A 19,850-nucleotide genomic window follows, 5' to 3' on the forward strand; every position below is an offset into this window, starting at 1 on the left:
AGGTGGATACACGCCTTTCTTCCCCAACCCTGCCTCGTGGCCAATGGTGGTTGAAGAAAACCGCCCAAAATGCAGTTGGCCATTGAAATGAAATGAAAGGAGATCTACTCTTATTTCACTTGGTGCAATGGAGTATTTAAATTAATGGGAGACACAGCCTTACCCTAAGACACATAATAAGATATAAGCTACTGAACAAGGGTTTTATCGGGTCCTGCAATGTGGTGTTTATGGAATAACTACCGAGACGCCCTTTTTATCTTTACACAACTCCGGAGGCAGGAGGCGCAGAATAAACAATAATCTATCTATAATTCCACTAATCTCTGTGTGTATGTTTGTTTGTATGTTTGTCTGTGACCGCTGTTTCTCGACAACTACCGGTCCGATATACTTGAAACTTGCCAGGTATATTGCTGGGGACCCGAGGATGTGCCTTTTCAAGGTTTTAAATTAATCGCAGAAGTAGTTACCGAGCTATGTCCAAAAAACGATTCAACCAATCAGAGAGCAGCGAGCTATCACGTGTGCCGAACGTGGCGAACAGACTCTGCCTCGGATGGCACATTTGAGAGCGTATTCATTTATTTCCCGTCGGCAAACTATGTTGCCGTTAAACTATGTTTTAAAACTAATTAAAACTACTATCTATAATTCCACGGGTCCGATAAAAAACACCGTACTCGCAAGCCGTTCGCTTTGGACCAAACCATTTCATGTAAATAGAGGGGGGGGGATTGTCACCGTACTCGCAAGCCGTTCGCTTTGGACCAAACCATTTCATGTAAATAGAGGGGGGGGGGGATATAATTTTAGATATATATATAGTACGGGCATGCCCTAGTCTATCTATAATTCCACTAATCTCTGTGTGTATGTTTGTTTGTATGTTTGTCTGTGACCGCTGTTTCTCGACAACTACCGGTCCGATATACTTGAAACTTGCCAGGTATATTGCTGGGGACCCGAGGATGTGCCTTTTCAAGGTTTTAAATTAATCGCAGAAGTAGTTACCGAGCTATGTCCAAAAAACGATTCAACCAATCAGAGAGCAGCGAGCTATCACGTGTGCCGAACGTGGCGAACAGACTCTGCCTCGGATGGCACATTTGAGAGCGTATTCATTTATTTCCCGTCGGCAAACTATGTTGCCGTTAAACTATGTTTTAAAACTAATTAAAACTAATTTGCGATTCATCGTAACTGCGATTTGCGACCTTCCGGACAGTCAAATGAGGACGTCACTTCCGGACTTACGTAGCGGCTAGCGGGCGCCATTTGGAGGAGCTGGGAGGACTCAGATGTGATAGAGTGAGCCTGAGTGAGTATATCAAGACAAGAACAAGATCTAGAAGGAGGTATGTACGGTGCGATTCATATAATATATTGTTTAGTTATCGTCGATGAGGAATTTGGGGGCCCGATTAACTGCAGCGCCATCCGAGCTGCGGCGTCGGGACGATACATTCATTGTACGGTAACATCACGCACTTACGGGCACGTCCTATATATATAGTACGGGCATGCCCTAGTAATAATAAAGCACACAATAAAAAAATACAGTCCTCATATCCGCAACAATATATATATATATATATATATATATATATATATATACATACATATATATATATATATATATATATATATATATATATATATATATATATATATATATATATATATAATTGTAGATGGGTTCATCTCCAATGCACTTCTGCATATATTTGCATACACATACAGTCATACATACATACACAAACAGATATATATAAAAGAGGTGCTGAGATCGAGAGAGAGAAGAGTGGAGAAGGAAACTGATGGGGGAGAGGTGTGGTTTGTCAAAGAGGGCCAAGTGGAAAGAGGTGGAAAGCAAGAGGGCTTGTGATTGGCAGGTGGTGGCAGACCTAAAGCCACAATTGGTATTCCCAGAGGAGATCTGTGTGACAAGGTTGCGGCCTGACATTGTCATTTGGTCAAGTGCAACAAGACAGGTCATCTTAGGGGAGTTGTCGGTACCTTGGGAAGAGAACATGGAGGAGGTGCACGAGAGGAAGAGAAGAAAGTACAGTGAGCTGGAGGCAGAGTGCCGGGGAAGGATTGGCGCGTTTCGTGTCAGCCATTTGAGGTTGGGTGTAGAGGGTATATTGGCAATTCCTTTTCTGCATTTCTTGCTAGGCTGGGAGTGTGTGGGACAGAAAGAAGGAGGATGTGTGACAAGGTGGCCCAGGTTGCCTTGAAAGGCTCATTTTGGATATGGAGGAAGTTTATGGAGGCACGTCGAACGGTGTAGGTTGGTTGTGTGTGTGTTTTTTTTTTTTTTTTTTTGTTACCATTATTACTTCTTATTTTGTGTATATGAGTGAGTGGGTGAGGGTGTGTGCTTTTGCATGAATTAATTTTTGCATAAGTGTGTGTTTTTGTGTGTTGAGTGGTGTATGATGTAAGTGTAGGTGGTTGTTTGGTTGGTGTTCTGTATGTATGTGTGTGTATGTGTGTGTATGGGTGTGTATGTGTGTGTATGTGTGTGTATGAATGATCTGGTGTGTTTTGTTGGTGAGTGGTGAAGGGTATAAAGGTGGGTGTTTGAGTGTTCCACCATGTTTGTTTGGTGCTGTGGATTCTGGATGTGGAGGTGGTGTTGTTGTTGTTGTCGTTGTTGTTGTCGTTGTTGTTGTTGTTGTTGTTGTTGTTCGCACTGGCTGGGGGTGGGGGTATGTACGCATACAGATGCAGTTGCTGCATGTGGATGTGTACGTGCCCCTGCTGGCCCACCTTAGCTGACCGTATCGAGGTTGAAGGGCCGAAACGGGATGATGCTGAGGACCTCGACTGAGGACCCGGTCAGTGCGGCACACTTGTGACCAGGTGTGTTTTGAACTTTTATATATATATATATATATATATATATATATCTATCTATAATTCCAGTAATCTCTGTCTGTACGTTTGTACGTTTGTACGTCTGTACGTCTGTACGTCTGTTTGTCTGTGACCGCTGTTTCTCGACAACCACGGGTCCGATATACTTTTAACTTGCCAGGTATATTGCTGGGGACCCGAGGATGTGCCTTTTCAAGGTTTCATATTAATCGGACAATTACTTACCGAGCTATGTCCAAAAAACGATTCAACCAATCAGAGAGCAGCGAACGATCGCGTGTGCCGAACGTGGAGGACACACTCTGCCTCGGATGGCACATTTGAGAGCGTATTCATTTATTTCACGTTTGCAAACTATGTTGGCGTTAAACTATGTTTTAAAACTAATAAAACCGAATTTGCGATTCATTCGCTTTCCTGCGCATTTGTGCACGCGATGGCGATTTCTTTACCAAACTCCGGAAGCCGTTCGCTTTGGACCAAACCATTGCATGTAAATAGAGGGGGGGGGATTGTCACCGTACTCGCAAGCCGTTCGCTTTGGACCAAACCATTTCATGTAAATAGAGGGGGGGGGGATATAATTTTAGATATAGATATAGTACGGGCAATGCCCTAGTATATATAATTGTAGATGGGTTCATCTCCAATGCACTTCTGCATATATTTGCATACACATACATATGCATACATATACTTATGCTCACATCCGGGGTCTGCCTCGCAGGCATGTAAGACATCGGCCATTATAAAGCTCGCAGTGTTAAGTATGGAAAATTTCTGAGATTTTGGTTGGCTCAATAGCGCAGTGGGCTGTCACCGCAAAAGTGATGGAGGCCCTTGTATTGGTTCAGGTCCCGTGTTGAGTCAGAGTTTTTCACACTAGCCCCATGCAGGAATTTACTTCCTGTTTATAATATATATATATATATACAGTGAAACCTTGACTTACGAGTTTTCTGAGATACGAGCCGTCGCTCGGTCGAATTTTTGCTTTGTGATGCGAGCCGAGACCTTAGTTACAAGTTTACGCCACCCGCCATTAGGTGGCCCAAGCCCAACGAGCGTTCAGGTCACGTGGTTATCTTGCCGTGCAAGCATCTCTGCCGTATATCGCTGCTGCTTTGTTTTCGCATGTTGGTTATTTTGGAAAATTTCTTAGTTTTAACCATGGGTCCTAAGAAATTGAGTGCCAAGGGCAGTGCTGAGAAGAAGAAGAGGATGATGTGCTTGGATATAAAACACGCAATCGTCGAAAAACATGAGCGAGGTGTGCGTGTTGTCGACTTGGCGAGGCAGTACGATCGTAGTACTTCTACGATATGTACGATTTTGAAGCAGAAGGAGTCGATAAAGGCTATAACGCCAGCCAAGGGCGTTACGATTATTTCAAAGCTCCGGACCTCTGTCCATGAAGAGATGGAGAAGTTGTTGTTTGTGTGGTTGATGGAGAAGCAGCTCGCAGGAGATACCGTGACCGAGAGCATCGTGTGAGAAGGCACGAGACATTTACGGGGATTTGGTGCAGCAGACGGCGGGAACATCAACGGACGAGGCATCGGAAGTCATTCAAAGCCAGTCGGGGATGGTTTGATAATTTTAAGAAGAGGACCGGCATTCACTCCGTCGTCAGGCATGGTGAGGCAGCAAGCTCGGATGTGAAGGCAGCTGAAGATTTTATTATAACTTTTGCCGAACTGATAGAAGCCGAACGATACATCCCCCAGCAAATGTTCAACTGTGACGAGACAGGGCTCTTCTGGAAAAAGATGCCGAGGAGGACGTATATAACGGCAGAGGAGAAGAGCATGCCAGGCCACAACTTGTTCAGAGTGCCGGCGATAGCTCGCCTTCTCTTTGTGGAAGACACGGTGATTTTTTTTTTTTTTTTTTTTTTGTATACAAGATCGAGGCTCGTGAAAGAGCTAACATTAATCACACAAAAAGACAAACCGACACACAAAACACAAAAAACAAGGGGAGCGGCAGACAAGATGGGGAGAGAGGGGGAAGGACACAAACACAACATTTGAGAGCAGGGACATCGGGAGGACTTGGGGGGAGGTGGGAGAGGAATAAAACATATTGTTACAGACGCGGTGTTAGATGTTAGTTTACCGAGCGGTTTGGTATTACCGCGTCCGCACAGTTACTCCCCGATTAGAACCCTATCCCGCCCGATTCCACTCGAACGTTGGCCGAATCGCGCTACGCTAAATCAATGAAGGAAAGGACAAAACGGCTGGGATAAATGCAACGACACAAGGGGTACAGTTCTCAAGACCTCCGGAGGAGGATATAATATTGGTGATGCAGAAACGGGTAGATTACACGGTAAGAGGTAAAGCACAGAAAAGATGGGCACTTAGACACAGTCTTATCTTATCCCCGACAGACCACAGACAAACGGGACAAGACTGACTTACACAGGGATTGATGGCAAGGAAGGGCAGGCAGTCGATAGCTCAAGGTGCACCTTGGCTCAGGGGCAGAATCAAACGCGGTCCGGTCCAGAGATGCGGGGAGATATTCAGCGCTTGGAGGTGGCGTCTTCTCTCTCCAAGCTGGGGGCGCATCTGACGTCACCTCCCTCTTTCTGCGCATGCCCAGCGGGGAGTGACACGCCCTCGGCTCGCCGGCTCCGCCCCAGATGGAATCGGTCCGCCGCTTCCATTGGGTGCGGGGGGTTACCGGGCTCCGCCCTTGACGAGGAGCTGACAGCGAGCCCCTGCATGGTAACCCCGTCGGAGCACATGTTCAATGGCGGCTAACCAAGCCGGAGTGAGGACGCACACTCCCCGCGCCGCCGCCGCTGTTGTTGTAGTTGTTGTTGTACCATGAGGAAGAGCTGCGGGGAGGTATTGGGAGGTCCTAAACTTTCTAACGGTGCCATACAATCACATTCTGGTGCAACGAAGAGTCAGAATTAATGGAAACGAGTCCTTAACTGACATAGACTAAGAATAACTAGCAAGATGTCCTATAGTTGTCTACGTGAGATGCGGTGAACCTGGGTGCGACATTTAATGGGGGAAATAGGGGAAGGTCGGTTCTACAGAGTGTTGTTTACAGAAAATGGGACTAGGGAATGGGGGATTGGGGATAGTTGGGAAGTATTGGGGAAATAGGGGAATATTTACAAGCGGATATGGATGGAGGCCAAATCCCATATCCGCAACAATATGAACACTGCAAGGACTCTGGGGTGAATTACCGGGGGTAGAAAATATCAAGGTTTTCGATGGGTCATTGATGAGGTCATTTCGATGAGGTCATTGATGAAGACCAGAAATAGCACAGGGCCCAGAACACTACACAGATCCTTAACATCCAACAACTAATGGGACGCAAACGGGGCGCCCAGTTTAGCGGTACACACATTGATGAATCACCCTGCCTGTGAAACACCGACATGACAGGTTATAGCTGGGTCGGGATTCAAACCCAGGCTGGACAGTTTAGAGTCAAGTGTGCGTACCTCCAGTCCAGTCCATCCTGCCAACTTGTATGCTGCATCCAGGTGAAATATAAAGCGCGAGATATTTATATATATATTTTTTTAAAAAAATTGGTGTGGTTTTTTGGGGGCTGGAACGGATTAATAGCATTTCAATTCATTTTAATGGGGAAATTTAATTTGAGAAACGAGCAAATTGAGTTACGAGCTCGGTCACAGAACGAATTAAACTCGTAAGTCAAGGTTTCATTGTATATATATATATATATATATATATATATATATATATATATATATATATATATATATATATATATATACACACATACATATATATATATGTATGTATGTGTGTGTGTGTGTGTGTGTGTGTATCCTATATACTTTCTTACCAATCCTCTTGAGGAAGTTCGGTCATTCAAACTCCTGGGTCTCACTATTAGCCATGATCCTTCTTGGGCAAATCAAATTTCAAAATTTGTCTCCAAAGCCATCCGCCGACTGAGCATCCACCATAAATACAAAGTTCATCACTGGCACACCTGAATTCCTATCCACCTACAAGGCCTTCATCTGCAACTTGATAGAGTACTGCTCTCCCCTTTGGCCTGACTCACATATTGCTCAGCTTGACACCGTGGAAACCAAGGCCTTCAAGATTATAGGAACCTCCTACAAGGATGCTGAGTCAACTGGTGAATCACTGCACCAACGCATACAGGTTGGTGGTCACTTTGTCTTCTACCGTCTCCTTTCTGGTCTTGCACCCTCTGTTCTTTCTGTGCGTTGTCCCTCTCCCACCCTCTTTCCCCCTCCCCCTTCTCCCTCCCTCCCCCTCACCCCCTCCCCTCCCCCCCCCCCCCCCCCCCCCCAGGATTCTGCAGGGCTCACATGGTCCACCATCAACCCCCTGAGGAAACTATTGGCTAATCTGGGGAAACTAACTAAATCCAAGATCGTTGCTCGCCCCCATTTATTTGTTCCCCCCTTTCCACGTGGAATGAACTTACACATCCTCTACAACCTCATTGTTTCCTCCAGGTTTTCAATACAGCTGCTCACCACCAGCTCAGATCGTCCTCAGTCTTAAACCATGACCTTTTCTACCCTCATTAAACACCCACCCCGGCCATCCCAATCCCTCCTCCTTCCAAATTTCCAGTTTTCCCTTGTGATAGTTTACTTTTGTATCCATTTTGTCCACCCCGTGCATCCTCTCCCCCCCCCCCCCCCCTCCCCCCATTCCTCCCCACACCCATTGTTTGTCCGCCTTTTGGCCTACAGCTCTGCTCTTGGTGTTTCCCCTCTCTCTCTCTTTGCTCTTCCTTTTGGCACTAGCACTGCTTACGGACAGAGAGACCACCATGTATACAAAAAGGAGGAAACGGTTACTGCAAGTGCTGGTTATGTCAGGTTAATTGGGTGAGAAATTATCAAAAGTATTGATGGGGAATGACAGGGGATGATGGTGCAGTGTGTACTTGCAGCCCTCAGGGAGGGAAGAGTGGGACCGAACAGCCTCAGGAAGGTGGTTCCGTTGACAGGAAAGACTGTGGATATGCAGTCAGCCTGGATTTTTTGAGTTGAACCTGGAGCATTTGGAGTTTGAATTTTTGGAATACTGGAAGAGTGGTTGCATCCTGGAGGATATGGGGCAGGTCAGATAGGTGAGAGAGCAGTGGTAGTTGGACTAGAAGAAGTGGTAACAACATGGTAAGACCTACTTTGGCTGTCCATCGTGAACAATGAGTTATTAGCACTTGCTTGTGTGATGGAGGGAAGTGATATTCACATTGGATGCAAAGCCTCTGTGCTATGAAGACAAAATAGGTTGGTTGGTCTGTTGTTGCTGAGATAATGGCGCTGGTATTCATCCTGTCTTTGTCGCTCAAATGTCTTAAATGAGTCATAGACAGCAGTTCTCCACTGAGATGCCTTTTCACAATGTCTTTGTAGCTTAGATTTTGATCCCCATATTCACATTTGTCCTTCTTGAGCTCACCATAAAATCAAATCTTAGGGAGCCAATGCTCTGCCATGCGAATGACATGGCCTGTTCATGCATGTTGAGTGGATGTAATGAACACCTCAATACTGGGCATCCCAGTTCTCCTTAGTACGGTGGTATCGGGGATTAGGTCTTGTCATTTGTTTCCTAGAAGCTTCCGCATGTGTCTCACTTGCCTGCTCCTAAGTTTGTCATGGGATACTGTACTCCCAATATATGTGTAGGTGTTGACATGTCTGAGAGCTTCTCCATTGACAAAAACATCAGGTTGGACAATGGACATTGATATCAATGTTATGTCGATAGGTTGGCTAAAAGCGTAGTTAAGTTTTCTGGTGTTAGTTTGTTGTTGAAATTGTTTTGACCGCAGTTGTAAAGCGAGCGGGAATTTCTTGGATATCTCTTAGTGAATGGGCTTAGCGGTTAGGGTGCCGGCTTGGGATCCTAGGATTCTGAGTTTGAATCCTGGTCGATCGCTGAATTAACACCAGGGGGGTTGACTCAGCTTGTCATCCTTCTGAGGTCGGCAAATTGAGTACCGGTTCACTGGTAATTCCCTGTGTGTCGCAAGAGGCGACTAACAGGGTTGGCGGCAGGAAGGGCATCCGGCCATAAAACATTGCTTCAAAAAGGGGACCAGGGTGCCTGAAAAAGGCCAACCCTCGCTCTGCGGGGAAAAATGTCCTCCAAAGGTGGCTCTCTTAGTGAATGAGCAACTAGAGCTGAATCTTTAGCAAACAGAAGTTCTCTTCCCCATTCTTCTCGCTCTTTGGTGTTGGCATGCAGTCTGGCTAGGTTGAACAGTTTCCAGTACTTCTGGTACTTTCTATCACAAACACCTTCTAGAAATAGAGAGCACCAGACCTATCTGCGATAGGTCTGGTGTTTTGGCCTCATCAAGAGAAATTCCAATAACGCTGAGAGCATTAGATGCCACAGAATATTTGACATTGAGTATAACACACAAGTGCCGTTGATCGTATATCCAACAATGGGCCGCGTAGGCAGTGCTGGAATCCACCACTAACACACACCTGAAGTCTATGAAGTTAGAAGGCCTATGACTGCTTCCATATCCAGCAAGCAGAAAGAGCGGATGTCACCTACTGGAGTTTCTTTGGAAAGTTTTGTGAATATCTTCAAAATATTCCAAACAAGTCTGAACATCTCATCAGTGCGTTTCTGATGCTATCAGTATGTATCTCATCTCATCTGTCATCTCATCACTGTATCTCATCAGTGCTAATAACTGATTTCATCCATTTACTTATGTTATTGTGTTGGAATTGATAACCTCTTTCCCATCCTCTTCCCCTACAAATCTCCCCATTCTTTCCTCCCCAAACTTATGGTCCTTATCTCAATTTAACTCTATGAATTTAGCTCCTTCCATAATTCTTATATAATAAATTAATAAATAGACAACCATTCAGATAGACAATATTTGTGGGTTAAAATTGTTTTTGTTTTTTTGCTGTGATGGAATTTTTAAGTTCCTCCTTAAAATTAATGCTTTTCCAAAGAATAATAAAAGCATTTCACGATGAATATTTGGTCTCGGCGAACTCTTCTCTCCCATCCTCACTGCTTACAGTATCGTCATGACCACAGCATCCACAGTGCTGGCCCTCGGGATGATGCCTTTGCTGCTTTACGTGTACACCCGTGGCCTACCCAACGACGGGCCAGTCATTCCCTACGCCGGGATATTCCTGTCCCTGGCGGTCACACTCATTCCATGTGGAGTGGGAATATACATCAACCTGCGATACCACAAATACTCGCGCATCGTTATCAAGGTGAGCAACGTGTGCGCATGCATCATTCGTGTCTTGATTTAGTCACAGGTAAAAACTACAGTGAAGTGGATGGTGCGCCATCATAAATTCCCACGCTTCCCACCTAGAACAAAGTTGAAAGATATAAAAAAAGTTCCACCATGAATGACGCAATATGGAATTTTGAGTTAGAAATTTATTTCCGTTTTGATCCCTTTGTCCGCAAGTCTCCACCCCCTGGGGCATGAGCCGGAAGTCAAATCACAAAAAATCGTTACATATTTCATGTGACCCCAATGTTGACTGACCAAGTTTCATTAAAATGTTTTAAAATGTGCCTGTAATTTCAGTTTTGGGGTTTAGAACCCACCCTAAGTGTGGGGCCAAAATGTCACTGCTCTTGCACCTTTGCACCATGTGTTGATCATAACGACTAAGTTTGGTGAATTTCTTCACATCTGTTATCCAACAACTCACATCGAGTAGATAGCGTGATGGACAGACAGACAAATTGAGCCGATTAAAATATCCCCACATTTTATGGGCGGAGCTGAGGTTGGAAATCACCCAGTTGGGCGGAGTTTCGTCCGTGACGTAGTGCCTGAGCCAGAGATTTTTTTCGACGTTCATAATTGTTCTCGTGATTTAACGTTCGCCATTATTTTACCAAATAACGTGAATCGTTATTTTCCCGATTCTGGATTGTGATTTTTGCTTCGCAATCATCGAGAGGTTTGTGTGTTTTGTGTTTACAGTCACCGTTGTATTAAAGGAAGCAGTTGCAAGACCCTGTTTCTGTGCCTGCATGTGACGTTTCTTTCTTTAATAGTTGACACTTGCTGGTGGAATTAGAGCGACCGTTCGCTCCAAGCTCCTCTTCAACTGAAACTAGTTCAGCTTCTCCGATCACTTTGTACATGATGTATATAATTAGATAGCCCGTCCATTGCACAGCAGGAGACAGTGTTTTGTAATCACTTTTGTGTGTGTGTGTGTCTGTCTGTCTGTGTGTGTCTGTCTGTCTGTGTGTGTCTGTCTCTGTGTGTTTGTCTGTGTGTGTGTGTGTGTGTGTGTGTGTGTGTGTGTTTGTCTTTGTATGTGTGTGTGTCTTGTGTGTGTGTCTTGTGTGTGTGTGTGTGTGTGTGTGTGTGTGTGTGTGTGTGTGTGTGTGTGTGTGTGTGTGTGTGTGTGTGTGTGAATGAAAGAGAGGGATAGAATTGTAAGGGACAGAAATGAAAAAACGAAGTGTGTGTGTGTGTGTGTGTGTGTGTGTGTGTGTGTGTGTGTGTGTGTGTGTGTGTGTGTGTGTGTGTGTGTGTGTGTGTGTGTGTGTGTGTGTGTGTGAAAGAGAGGGATAGAATTGTAAGGAACAGAAATGAAAAAACGAGATGTGTGTGTGTGGGTTTGTCTGTTTGTATGCGTGTGTGTCTGTGTCTGTTTGTGTGTGTGTCTGTCTGTGTGTGTCTGTCTGTCTGTGTGTGTGTGTGTGTGTTTGTCTGTTTGTATGTGTGTGTCTGTTTGTGTGTGTGTGTGTGTGTGTGTCTGTTTGTGTGTGTGTGTGTGTGTGTCTGTCTGTGTGTGTCTGTCTGTCTGTGTGTGTGTGTGTGTTTGTCTGTATGTGTGTGTCTGTGTCTGTTTGTGTGTGTGTGTGTGTGTGTGTGTGTGTGTGTGTGTGTGTGTGTGTGTGTGTGTGTGTGTGTGCTGTAACTTTTTTAGCATTTGCATTTTGTCATAAAATTTTCACCAAAGCTTTATTATGATAATATGGAGAAGGCAAATTAAGTATTTTGTCAAAAGATCAAAAGGTCAAAGATCAGCATCACATAAAGTCATCAATTTCTATCTGATTGACCTAAAATTTAAAGAATTTGCATATTGGGTCACTAAATAGGTCCACCAGTCAAAAGCTAGAAGCTGATATTTGTTTTAGATCTAAGGCTCAAAGGACAAGGCTGCGTAAAATCATCAATTTTCATTTTGTATTTTAAAAAAACTTTGTTATTTTGAGCATACGGAAGAAGAAGAAGAAGAAGTCGTCTGAATACAAACGGGCGCAGACGGGCTTTGGCATAAGATGCTTTCTAGTTTACCAGCAGGGACCCGTGGAAAACCTCCCTTTATTTGGGCAGTGTATAGGCAATTCGTATCGTATTAATACGTCATTGCGGTACGATTTATTATCTTCAACGATGCAAGTCCTCCTTGGCCATGGGAGATAACATTGTGGGTTCTGAAATAATACACCGCTTTAATAATGAACGTTAGTTAGTGCAGTATTATTGGCCTATGCGTACTGTGCCGTTGGAAGACCCATGACGCGTATGCTTTCGATATGATTTTAACAATCGGTTTGTTTGTGTTTCAGGCCGAATGAAAAGCGTAAAGGTAGAGCATGGCGATTGTGATATATGACAGGTTTTAACATCCAGTAACTTTGCAGTCACCAAGAAGGGATTAGTGTTACTTGATTAGATTTACTATAATATTAATGTTATGTTATTATTATTACGAAAACGATACCATTGTATTCAGAAACATGGCCTAATTTGACTGAAGCGGCCTGAAAGTGAGGCATGAAGGCACGAAGCCTAAGGCCTATACGTACTGTGTCCTTGGAAGAGCCGTAACGTCTATGCTTTTGATATTTCATGGTCATTTTAACAATCGGTTTGTTTGTGTTTCAGGCCGAATGAAAAGCGTAAAGGTAGAGCATGGCGATTGTGATATATGACAGGTTCGACCGCTTTGACGACGTGTTCGGCCTGAACGGCACGTAAATTAAAATGGCGGTGGTTGAGTCAGCCGTCGGACACCGTAATGACATCATAGACGTAATGATGTAGCCTGACAGACGGACGCAAAACTGCCGTAACTTTAATATATATTGTAGCTTAACACATGTGATTTTAACCATAAAAGGCCATATATTTATTAGGTATGCAAGTGGCATAATTTTGACATTGATGGTTTCACACCAAACTTCTGAGAGTTTATGAAGTTTTCAGGTTGGAATTACACTTTTTTTTTTCCTTTCCTTTCTGATGAGTGATGGCTAAGGAACTGGTGATGTCATGAGGTGCTGATGGTATCATGCATTCACACATTTTACCACTTTATGAGAGGTCGTGGTACCCAATTGGAATGAAGCCATTTTTTTCAAGTCACTTCTTGTAATCCAATGGGCTGTGCTGTCCAATGTACTTACAGGTTGGGATGGGCATCCTTATCGTGGCGGCCATGGCCATTGGCATCCTATCAGGATTCCATATCGGCAGTTCCATTTGGAGTGTCCTCTCACCCACACTGATCTCCATAGCTGCCCTCATGCCTGCTCTCGGATACCTGTTGGGATACTTCATCGCAACTGGATTTCACCTACCAATGAAGCAAGTTTAATCCTTCCTACTTACTCTTTTATTTTGTCCATTCATTGGATAACAATGTTAAATTCATAGGACACAGTTGCCATTGAGGGAGTTGAGTGTAGATCAATGATGGAGATGTTTAAGATAATGAAGGTTAATATATAGACTGGAGACAAAGGTAGGATATCTGACTTCCACTAAACAAAATGGTTAGAACATGTCAACATGTTATCTTCATTTTCTTTATATTTTTGTGAAATATAAAGTTTGTGATTTTTTTTTTTTGGGCGGGGGGGGGGGGGGGGGTTTCAGACACTAGCAGATTTGCTTATCACAATGGCGGACACAATCACTGGTGTCACAATGGTATCCCTTCTGTATTTTCACATTATAAACCTTGAAATCTCGGGATAAAACTGAAATTATGTGCAATAAACCTTCAACTTCTACACGAATTGCTCATCCATTTATTTGGGTGTTGTAGCAACAGTTGCCTTGATCGCTTCTACAAAAACAGCACAAAATGGCATAAACATGAGTTTTATTGAAGACTTCAATTATTATCTCAAGTCCTCAACCTCCCCCGAACAACCCGAAGGCTTCAATCCCCTCCCCACTTCCTACCACCACAACTCCTCAACCACTCCCTCTCCCACTCCACCACAACTCCTCAAATCTCTCATCACCACTTGAATGTCCTCAACCACTCCCGACCCGAAGGTTTCAATCCTCTGCCTACTCCGCCTCCAACCCCCCTCCACACTCGCCATCACCACAACTCCTCAACCTCTCATGATTGTACAGAAGTTTTCTTTGGCCAGTATTTAGTCGACCGCTGCCTCGATCGTTCCCGAAGAAAACCTGCATTACCTCGTTTCCTCTGCGATAATCATAACGTACCTTTCTTTCCTCAAAATATCCCTTTATTTCACGATAGAAGACGCGTTGTGCAGTCTTGAAATGTATAGCAGAGTCCTGAGGCCTGTAAATAGCAACCAAAATGGCGGACGTATGTTTCCTTTTTCAGGGTACAATTGTGGGTGTAGTCAGGCCAGCTGTCCAACGAATGGGCTGAAAGAGAGGAACAGACAGACAGTCCGCCCACTTCAATAAATAGATAAAATTTGTAGAGACAATGTGTTTGTCAAAAATCTAAAATAGCATCCAAAATGGTGTCCAATATGGCTGCCAAACATAAAATCACCAATAGTTTGAGTCGACTCCAAACTACTATTATTGAGACCAAGGATTTCATTTATTGGTAACACAATTTCCAACTCTAACTATAAAGGGCAACATCCTAATCCTGAATTTTTTATCACCATTGATCACAACCACATGTACAAGCCCACGTACAAGCACACTGTCCTGTTCAGCACTGGTAGCTTGTCTAGGTAGAGTTGCATGTTGTGAGTTGAACACATTGAATAGAGACTTTTCCTGGTCACTCGGCTTAGTTTCAACACATCTGTCACGTGCCAACAGCAGTCAGCAGGTAATCAAAGTTGTTGAAGGGCCACCATACACTGTTTCCAAATATGTGTCTGGTGTTGTGATTGATGAACGTGTTGTACACGAGCATGTTTCGATGGAAGAATGTTCCCAATGTTTGTCTTTATTTTCTGAAAAAAGACACGTGACTGCATGAATTCATGTTTTTTCAGTTTGCATGTGAATTCCTCACAACCAGATATGGTATTCTCATCTTGATCTGGTATTCTCATCCACCACTACTGTGCATCACCAAGATGTTGCAGGAGCTGTGGAGCATGAGGGTGGTGAGCCTTTGACAGAGGAGTCTGAAGTTAAGGCCCACTGGGCCAGTTACTTTGAGCAGCCATATCTGTCTGACCCACAAGGTGTTGAGTTTGATGTCAGGGGTATTAAAATCCCTATTGGTGACCCTCCAATCAACTGTGAACCACCTTTGTTTGTGAAATCACAGGCTGCGGTGAAGCAGTTGAAAGGAGGCAAAGTTCCTGGGATCTGTGACATCCATGCTGAACTTCTCATGGCTGGTGAAAATTCTGTACTCGTACTGTTGCATGCAATACGTGCTCTGTTTTACTGTGCTCTGTTTGGAGCACAGGAATCATCCCAACCGACTGTAAGAGGAGCCTTGTTATCCCTCTCTGGAAAGGGAAGGGTAATCCTTAGGATTCCAACAACTACCGAGGGGTGATGCTGGTCTCAGCGCTGGGCAATGTCTTTGCTTGGATAATTATTGAGAAGGTTTGCCTCCATCTACTTGAGCACCAGCACCCAGAGCAGTCTGGCGTTATATCAGAGGTCAACAATTGATCATATCCTTGCTCTCCAGGTCCTCACCGAACACAGGTGAGAGTTTCAGCAGTGGCTGCTTGCAGGCTGCAGCCTATGTTGATATACGCAAATTGTTCAATTCGGTGAATCGGGATGCCCTTTGGAGGATCCTCGGTCTTTTTGGGTGCCACCAAAGCTGATCAATCTGATTTCTAAATTTTATACTCTTGCACTGCGAGTGCTGTGAGATGTGGTGGTTCAATCTCGGACTTATTTCCAGTTGTTACTGGAGTTCATCAAGGATATGTATTTGTCCCCACACTTTTCAGCATTTGTATGGACTGGATTCTGGGGAGGATGTCAGAGTGTCCTTGCTGCGGTGCATCGTTTGGGAATGTCAAAATCTCTGACCTTGATTTCATAGATGATGTGGTCATCTTTCCCAAGACTCTGGACATCCTTATGGGGGCCCTCAAGCCACTGAATGAGGAGTTGGGGCCGCTGTGATTACGGGTTTCCTGGGTCAAGACTAATATCCAGGCTTTCGACGACATCTTGGATGCCCCTATCTTGTCTGTACCTGTTTGTGGTGAGGATGTCGAGTTAACAGAGAGATTCACTTACCTTGGCAGTGATATTCATGTCTCTGCATGCTGTCAGCTGGAGGTTGATATATGTCTGGGTCACGCCTGTGGAGTCATGGATTCACAGCATGGTGCTGTTGGCACCTATGAAGGATGACGAAAGTCTGATTCTTTAAATCCTTGGTGTTTCCACTCTTCCTCTATGGATGATGGATGTGAGACTTGGACTATGACCAAGGGACTGAGGCAAAGACTTAACTCCTTCAGAAGCTGGTCTCTTCAGAGAACCTTGGCTATCGCTGGTTGGACTTTGTGTGTATCAAGGCATTTGCTGAGAGAGACTCAGATGAGATTTGTTACCTGTATAGTCCTTGAGCATCAGCTGTGGCTGCATGGACTTGTGGCTCGTTTTCCTGATGCTAATCCTGCTCACCAGATTCTCTCAGTGAGGGAGTCTCGTGAGTGGAGGAGGCCTGCGGGCCAACCACGTGCCTCGTGGTTACAGCAGGTTGATTGGTATCTCAAGGAGATGGGGCATGGGCTGGGCATCTGATTGGGTGATGACCAGACAGAGGCCCTGGAGTACCGGTGGAAAGTGACGATGCGCTGCTCCGGTGCATGCTCCCATACCTGACCTGACCCTATGTATGGAGAAAGCTTATGGAGAAATGTAGCACAATATGCACCAGACTGAAATGTTCCGAGTCAGACTTTCTGGTGTAACTTTAACGATGTGCAGAAAGTTTGGTGAAACAGGAATAGCAGGTGATACTTAACAGGATGAGACGACTGCCAGGCAATATCGTTAACTCACTATACGAGAACGTTTCTGTCATTGTCAGCACAAGGTTGCTGGGCCCAGTATGGGTCTTCGTAAGTGGTCCAGAATAAAAAGGAACATGTTTGCATGGTGAAGTGGATAAGTAAAAGATGGAAATGGTGATGATCACCTCCACACTCTTCCTTTGCAGGAGTCGTTGGACTATTGCCATGGAGACAGGCTGCCAGAACATACAGCTGTGCATGGCAATTCTCAAAGTGGTCTTTCCTGTGGAGGTCATTGGTTCTTTATTCCTCTTCCCCCTCTTGTATGTTTTCTTCCAAATCCTTTGGGTTCTACTTGCCATCATTTTCATCAACTTCTACCGTTGCTGTAAGAACCCTCCTGATCCCATTTCTGGTAAGTTTGTGTTCTCTTTTATTGCATTGTTGCATTGTTGCATTGTTGCATTGTTACTCGAGGGCTTGAAGGATAGCCTGGAGGTGTGCACATTCACCTTTGAGCTGTCCAGCTTGGGTCGGAATCCTGACCAAGCTATAATCTGTTACCCTGGTGGTTCGCATGCAGGGAGAGACATTGATGTGGACACCGTCCATCGGAAGGATGTTAAACTCGAGGAACCATCTGCCAGCACTGGTCATTAGTGGATTGTAAAGATTCCACTGTCTTTATTAAAGAGTAACTGAGTCATCACCAACACCCTGAACAAATTATAAATTCCTAGCATATACAGTTGAATGTGAACCCTGGCCAGCCTGTACCTGAAAGAGGAGCGAAAACATGTTTCCCTGTCGACCCCGCAAGGAGATGGGAAAGATTGGGACTATTAAAAGATGTCGTAGTAACACTGATTGGCCTGAATGTACGTCATACCAAGAATAGTGAGATGGTAATTGTTTGATGGCCAAAACTAGTGCTGTATTACCATCATTATGGGTCAGCTGTGCCAAATCCTACTATATTAAATAAGATGTGTGGGTGAACGTGTGTACATACATCTGAAAATCACAGACACAAAACAAGGCTCGGCCGATGTCCACCAAATTTTGGCTTCGGTGATGTGGTTATTGAATGTCTTCGCGTCCGGGATTCCATGCTATCTGTGTTGTGCATTATTAATTGTTCCTAAAGCGACGTGTGCCTTGTGCTTGCCCCATCTCTCCCACATTGACCGAATAGGTTCATTGATAACCCCTGGAGGGAAATAAAACAATCGAAGCCGCACCAACAACAGTATAACGAGGCATATATATGTATAAATGAATGGTGACGCATCTTGGACTATTGTATCTCACACTTAGAACTTTTTGAACGGCCATTGATGTATTTGGGAGCTTTATTGATATTCCATTGTGAGGTTGTTTTTTCAGGCAGTGTCTAGATCGGGAGTTTTGTACCTACAGTTTCCAGAATACCAATGAACCTTTGCCCGAAGCGACCCTAAAGCAAAGGTTGTTTAATGACTGCTTCCCTGAGGGCCAGAAAACTGATAATGGCAAAGATAACTAGACTAGAGGGTGCCAAGAACACACAAACCTGGAAGGAGTTATTGCCTCCGCCAGTGTAACTGTGAAGCCTGGTTTAACGTTGCAAGTCTCTCTTGGATGGTTGCGTTGAGGCCTGATCAGGGATAGCTTTTGAACTTTGATGCGGACAATATCAGTATGATATGTCTGATCAGATTCAGCCTGTCTGTAGATCTGATCTGTCAATGTTTTGTCTCATGGCTGTCAGGATCAAACGGGTTGGAGTTATCAGCTGTTCTTTTCATCCTTGCTTAGGATCCATTGTGTGCCAGGTTGTGGAATCCTAGCAAGGCAGAAATTAATGGTTCATTTGTGCAGCGGATGCAGTACCTGCCTGCTGCTTCCATCATTGCTGGGGGCGAGGCTTCGCCACTGACTAAGTGCCCACCACCCTCCACTCCCCCTTCAAGTCCCTGCACAGATTAGTGGAGGAATTTGGAATTTGTCTTTGATTCTGGCAAACAGTGGCCAACTCTTTGAAAGCTATATTGTGTAAGCTTTAATATCAGGTGAATACCAGCAGGCAGGAGACCCAGCTTCACGTTCCCTCCGAAGGACGACATACCTGGTGATGCAACTCCTCACCTGCGAAGTACCAGGATGACTGTTTATTGTCAGACCTGGAGTCAAACCCTGATGAGGTGCAGCTCAAAGGTGACAACGCAACCTCTGAGCTATCCTTTTAGCCAATTAATGGTTAACTCGTTAAATTAATATTTGCACATTTGTGTAGGTGTAGGCCATGGAAGTACATTAAATATATGGAATAGCCTTGTTGTAACATCATTCCAGGTGTTTGGGTCATAATGCAAAGATCCTAACCCCGCTCCGCTGCAGGTTATGATCTCTCCTTCTCTCTCTCTCTCTCTCTCTCTCTCTCTCTCTCTCTCTCTCCCTCTCTCTCCCGCTCTCTTCCTCTCTCTCCCTCTCTCTACATCTCTCTCCCTCTCTCTACATCTCTCTAAATCTCTCCCTCTCTCTCCCTCTCTCTGCCTCTCTCTCCCTCTCTCTCTCTCTCTCTACATCTCTCTGCCTCTCTCTCCCTCTCCCTCTCTCCCCCTCTCTCTGCCTCTCTCTCCCTCTCTCCCTCTCTCCCCCTCTCTCTGCCTCTCTCTCCCTCTCTCTCTCTCTCTACATCTCTCTACATCTCTCTAAATCTCTCTAAATCTCTCACCCTCTCTCTCTCTCTCTCTCCTTCTCTCTCTC

General features: G+C 44.7%; 1 protein-coding gene across 1 annotated transcript in view; it reads left to right on the plus strand.

The window, feature by feature from the left end:
• LOC137437598 (hepatic sodium/bile acid cotransporter) overlaps window positions 1-19,850 on the plus strand; it is a 63,940-nt gene that overhangs the window by 35,889 nt on the left and 8,201 nt on the right. Inside the window, exons 2-4 of the mRNA XM_068132060.2 lie at window positions 9,943-10,147; window positions 13,334-13,512; window positions 17,309-17,517. Coding sequence (XP_067988161.1) covers window positions 9,943-10,147; window positions 13,334-13,512; window positions 17,309-17,517 — 593 coding nt within the window. The remainder of the gene's footprint in view (window positions 1-9,942; window positions 10,148-13,333; window positions 13,513-17,308; window positions 17,518-19,850) is intronic.

This window comes from Myxine glutinosa, chromosome 12 (genome assembly GCF_964187855.1).
Source record: "Myxine glutinosa chromosome 12, kmMyxGlut1.1, whole genome shotgun sequence".
Classification (NCBI taxonomy): Eukaryota; Metazoa; Chordata; class Myxini; order Myxiniformes; family Myxinidae; genus Myxine; species Myxine glutinosa.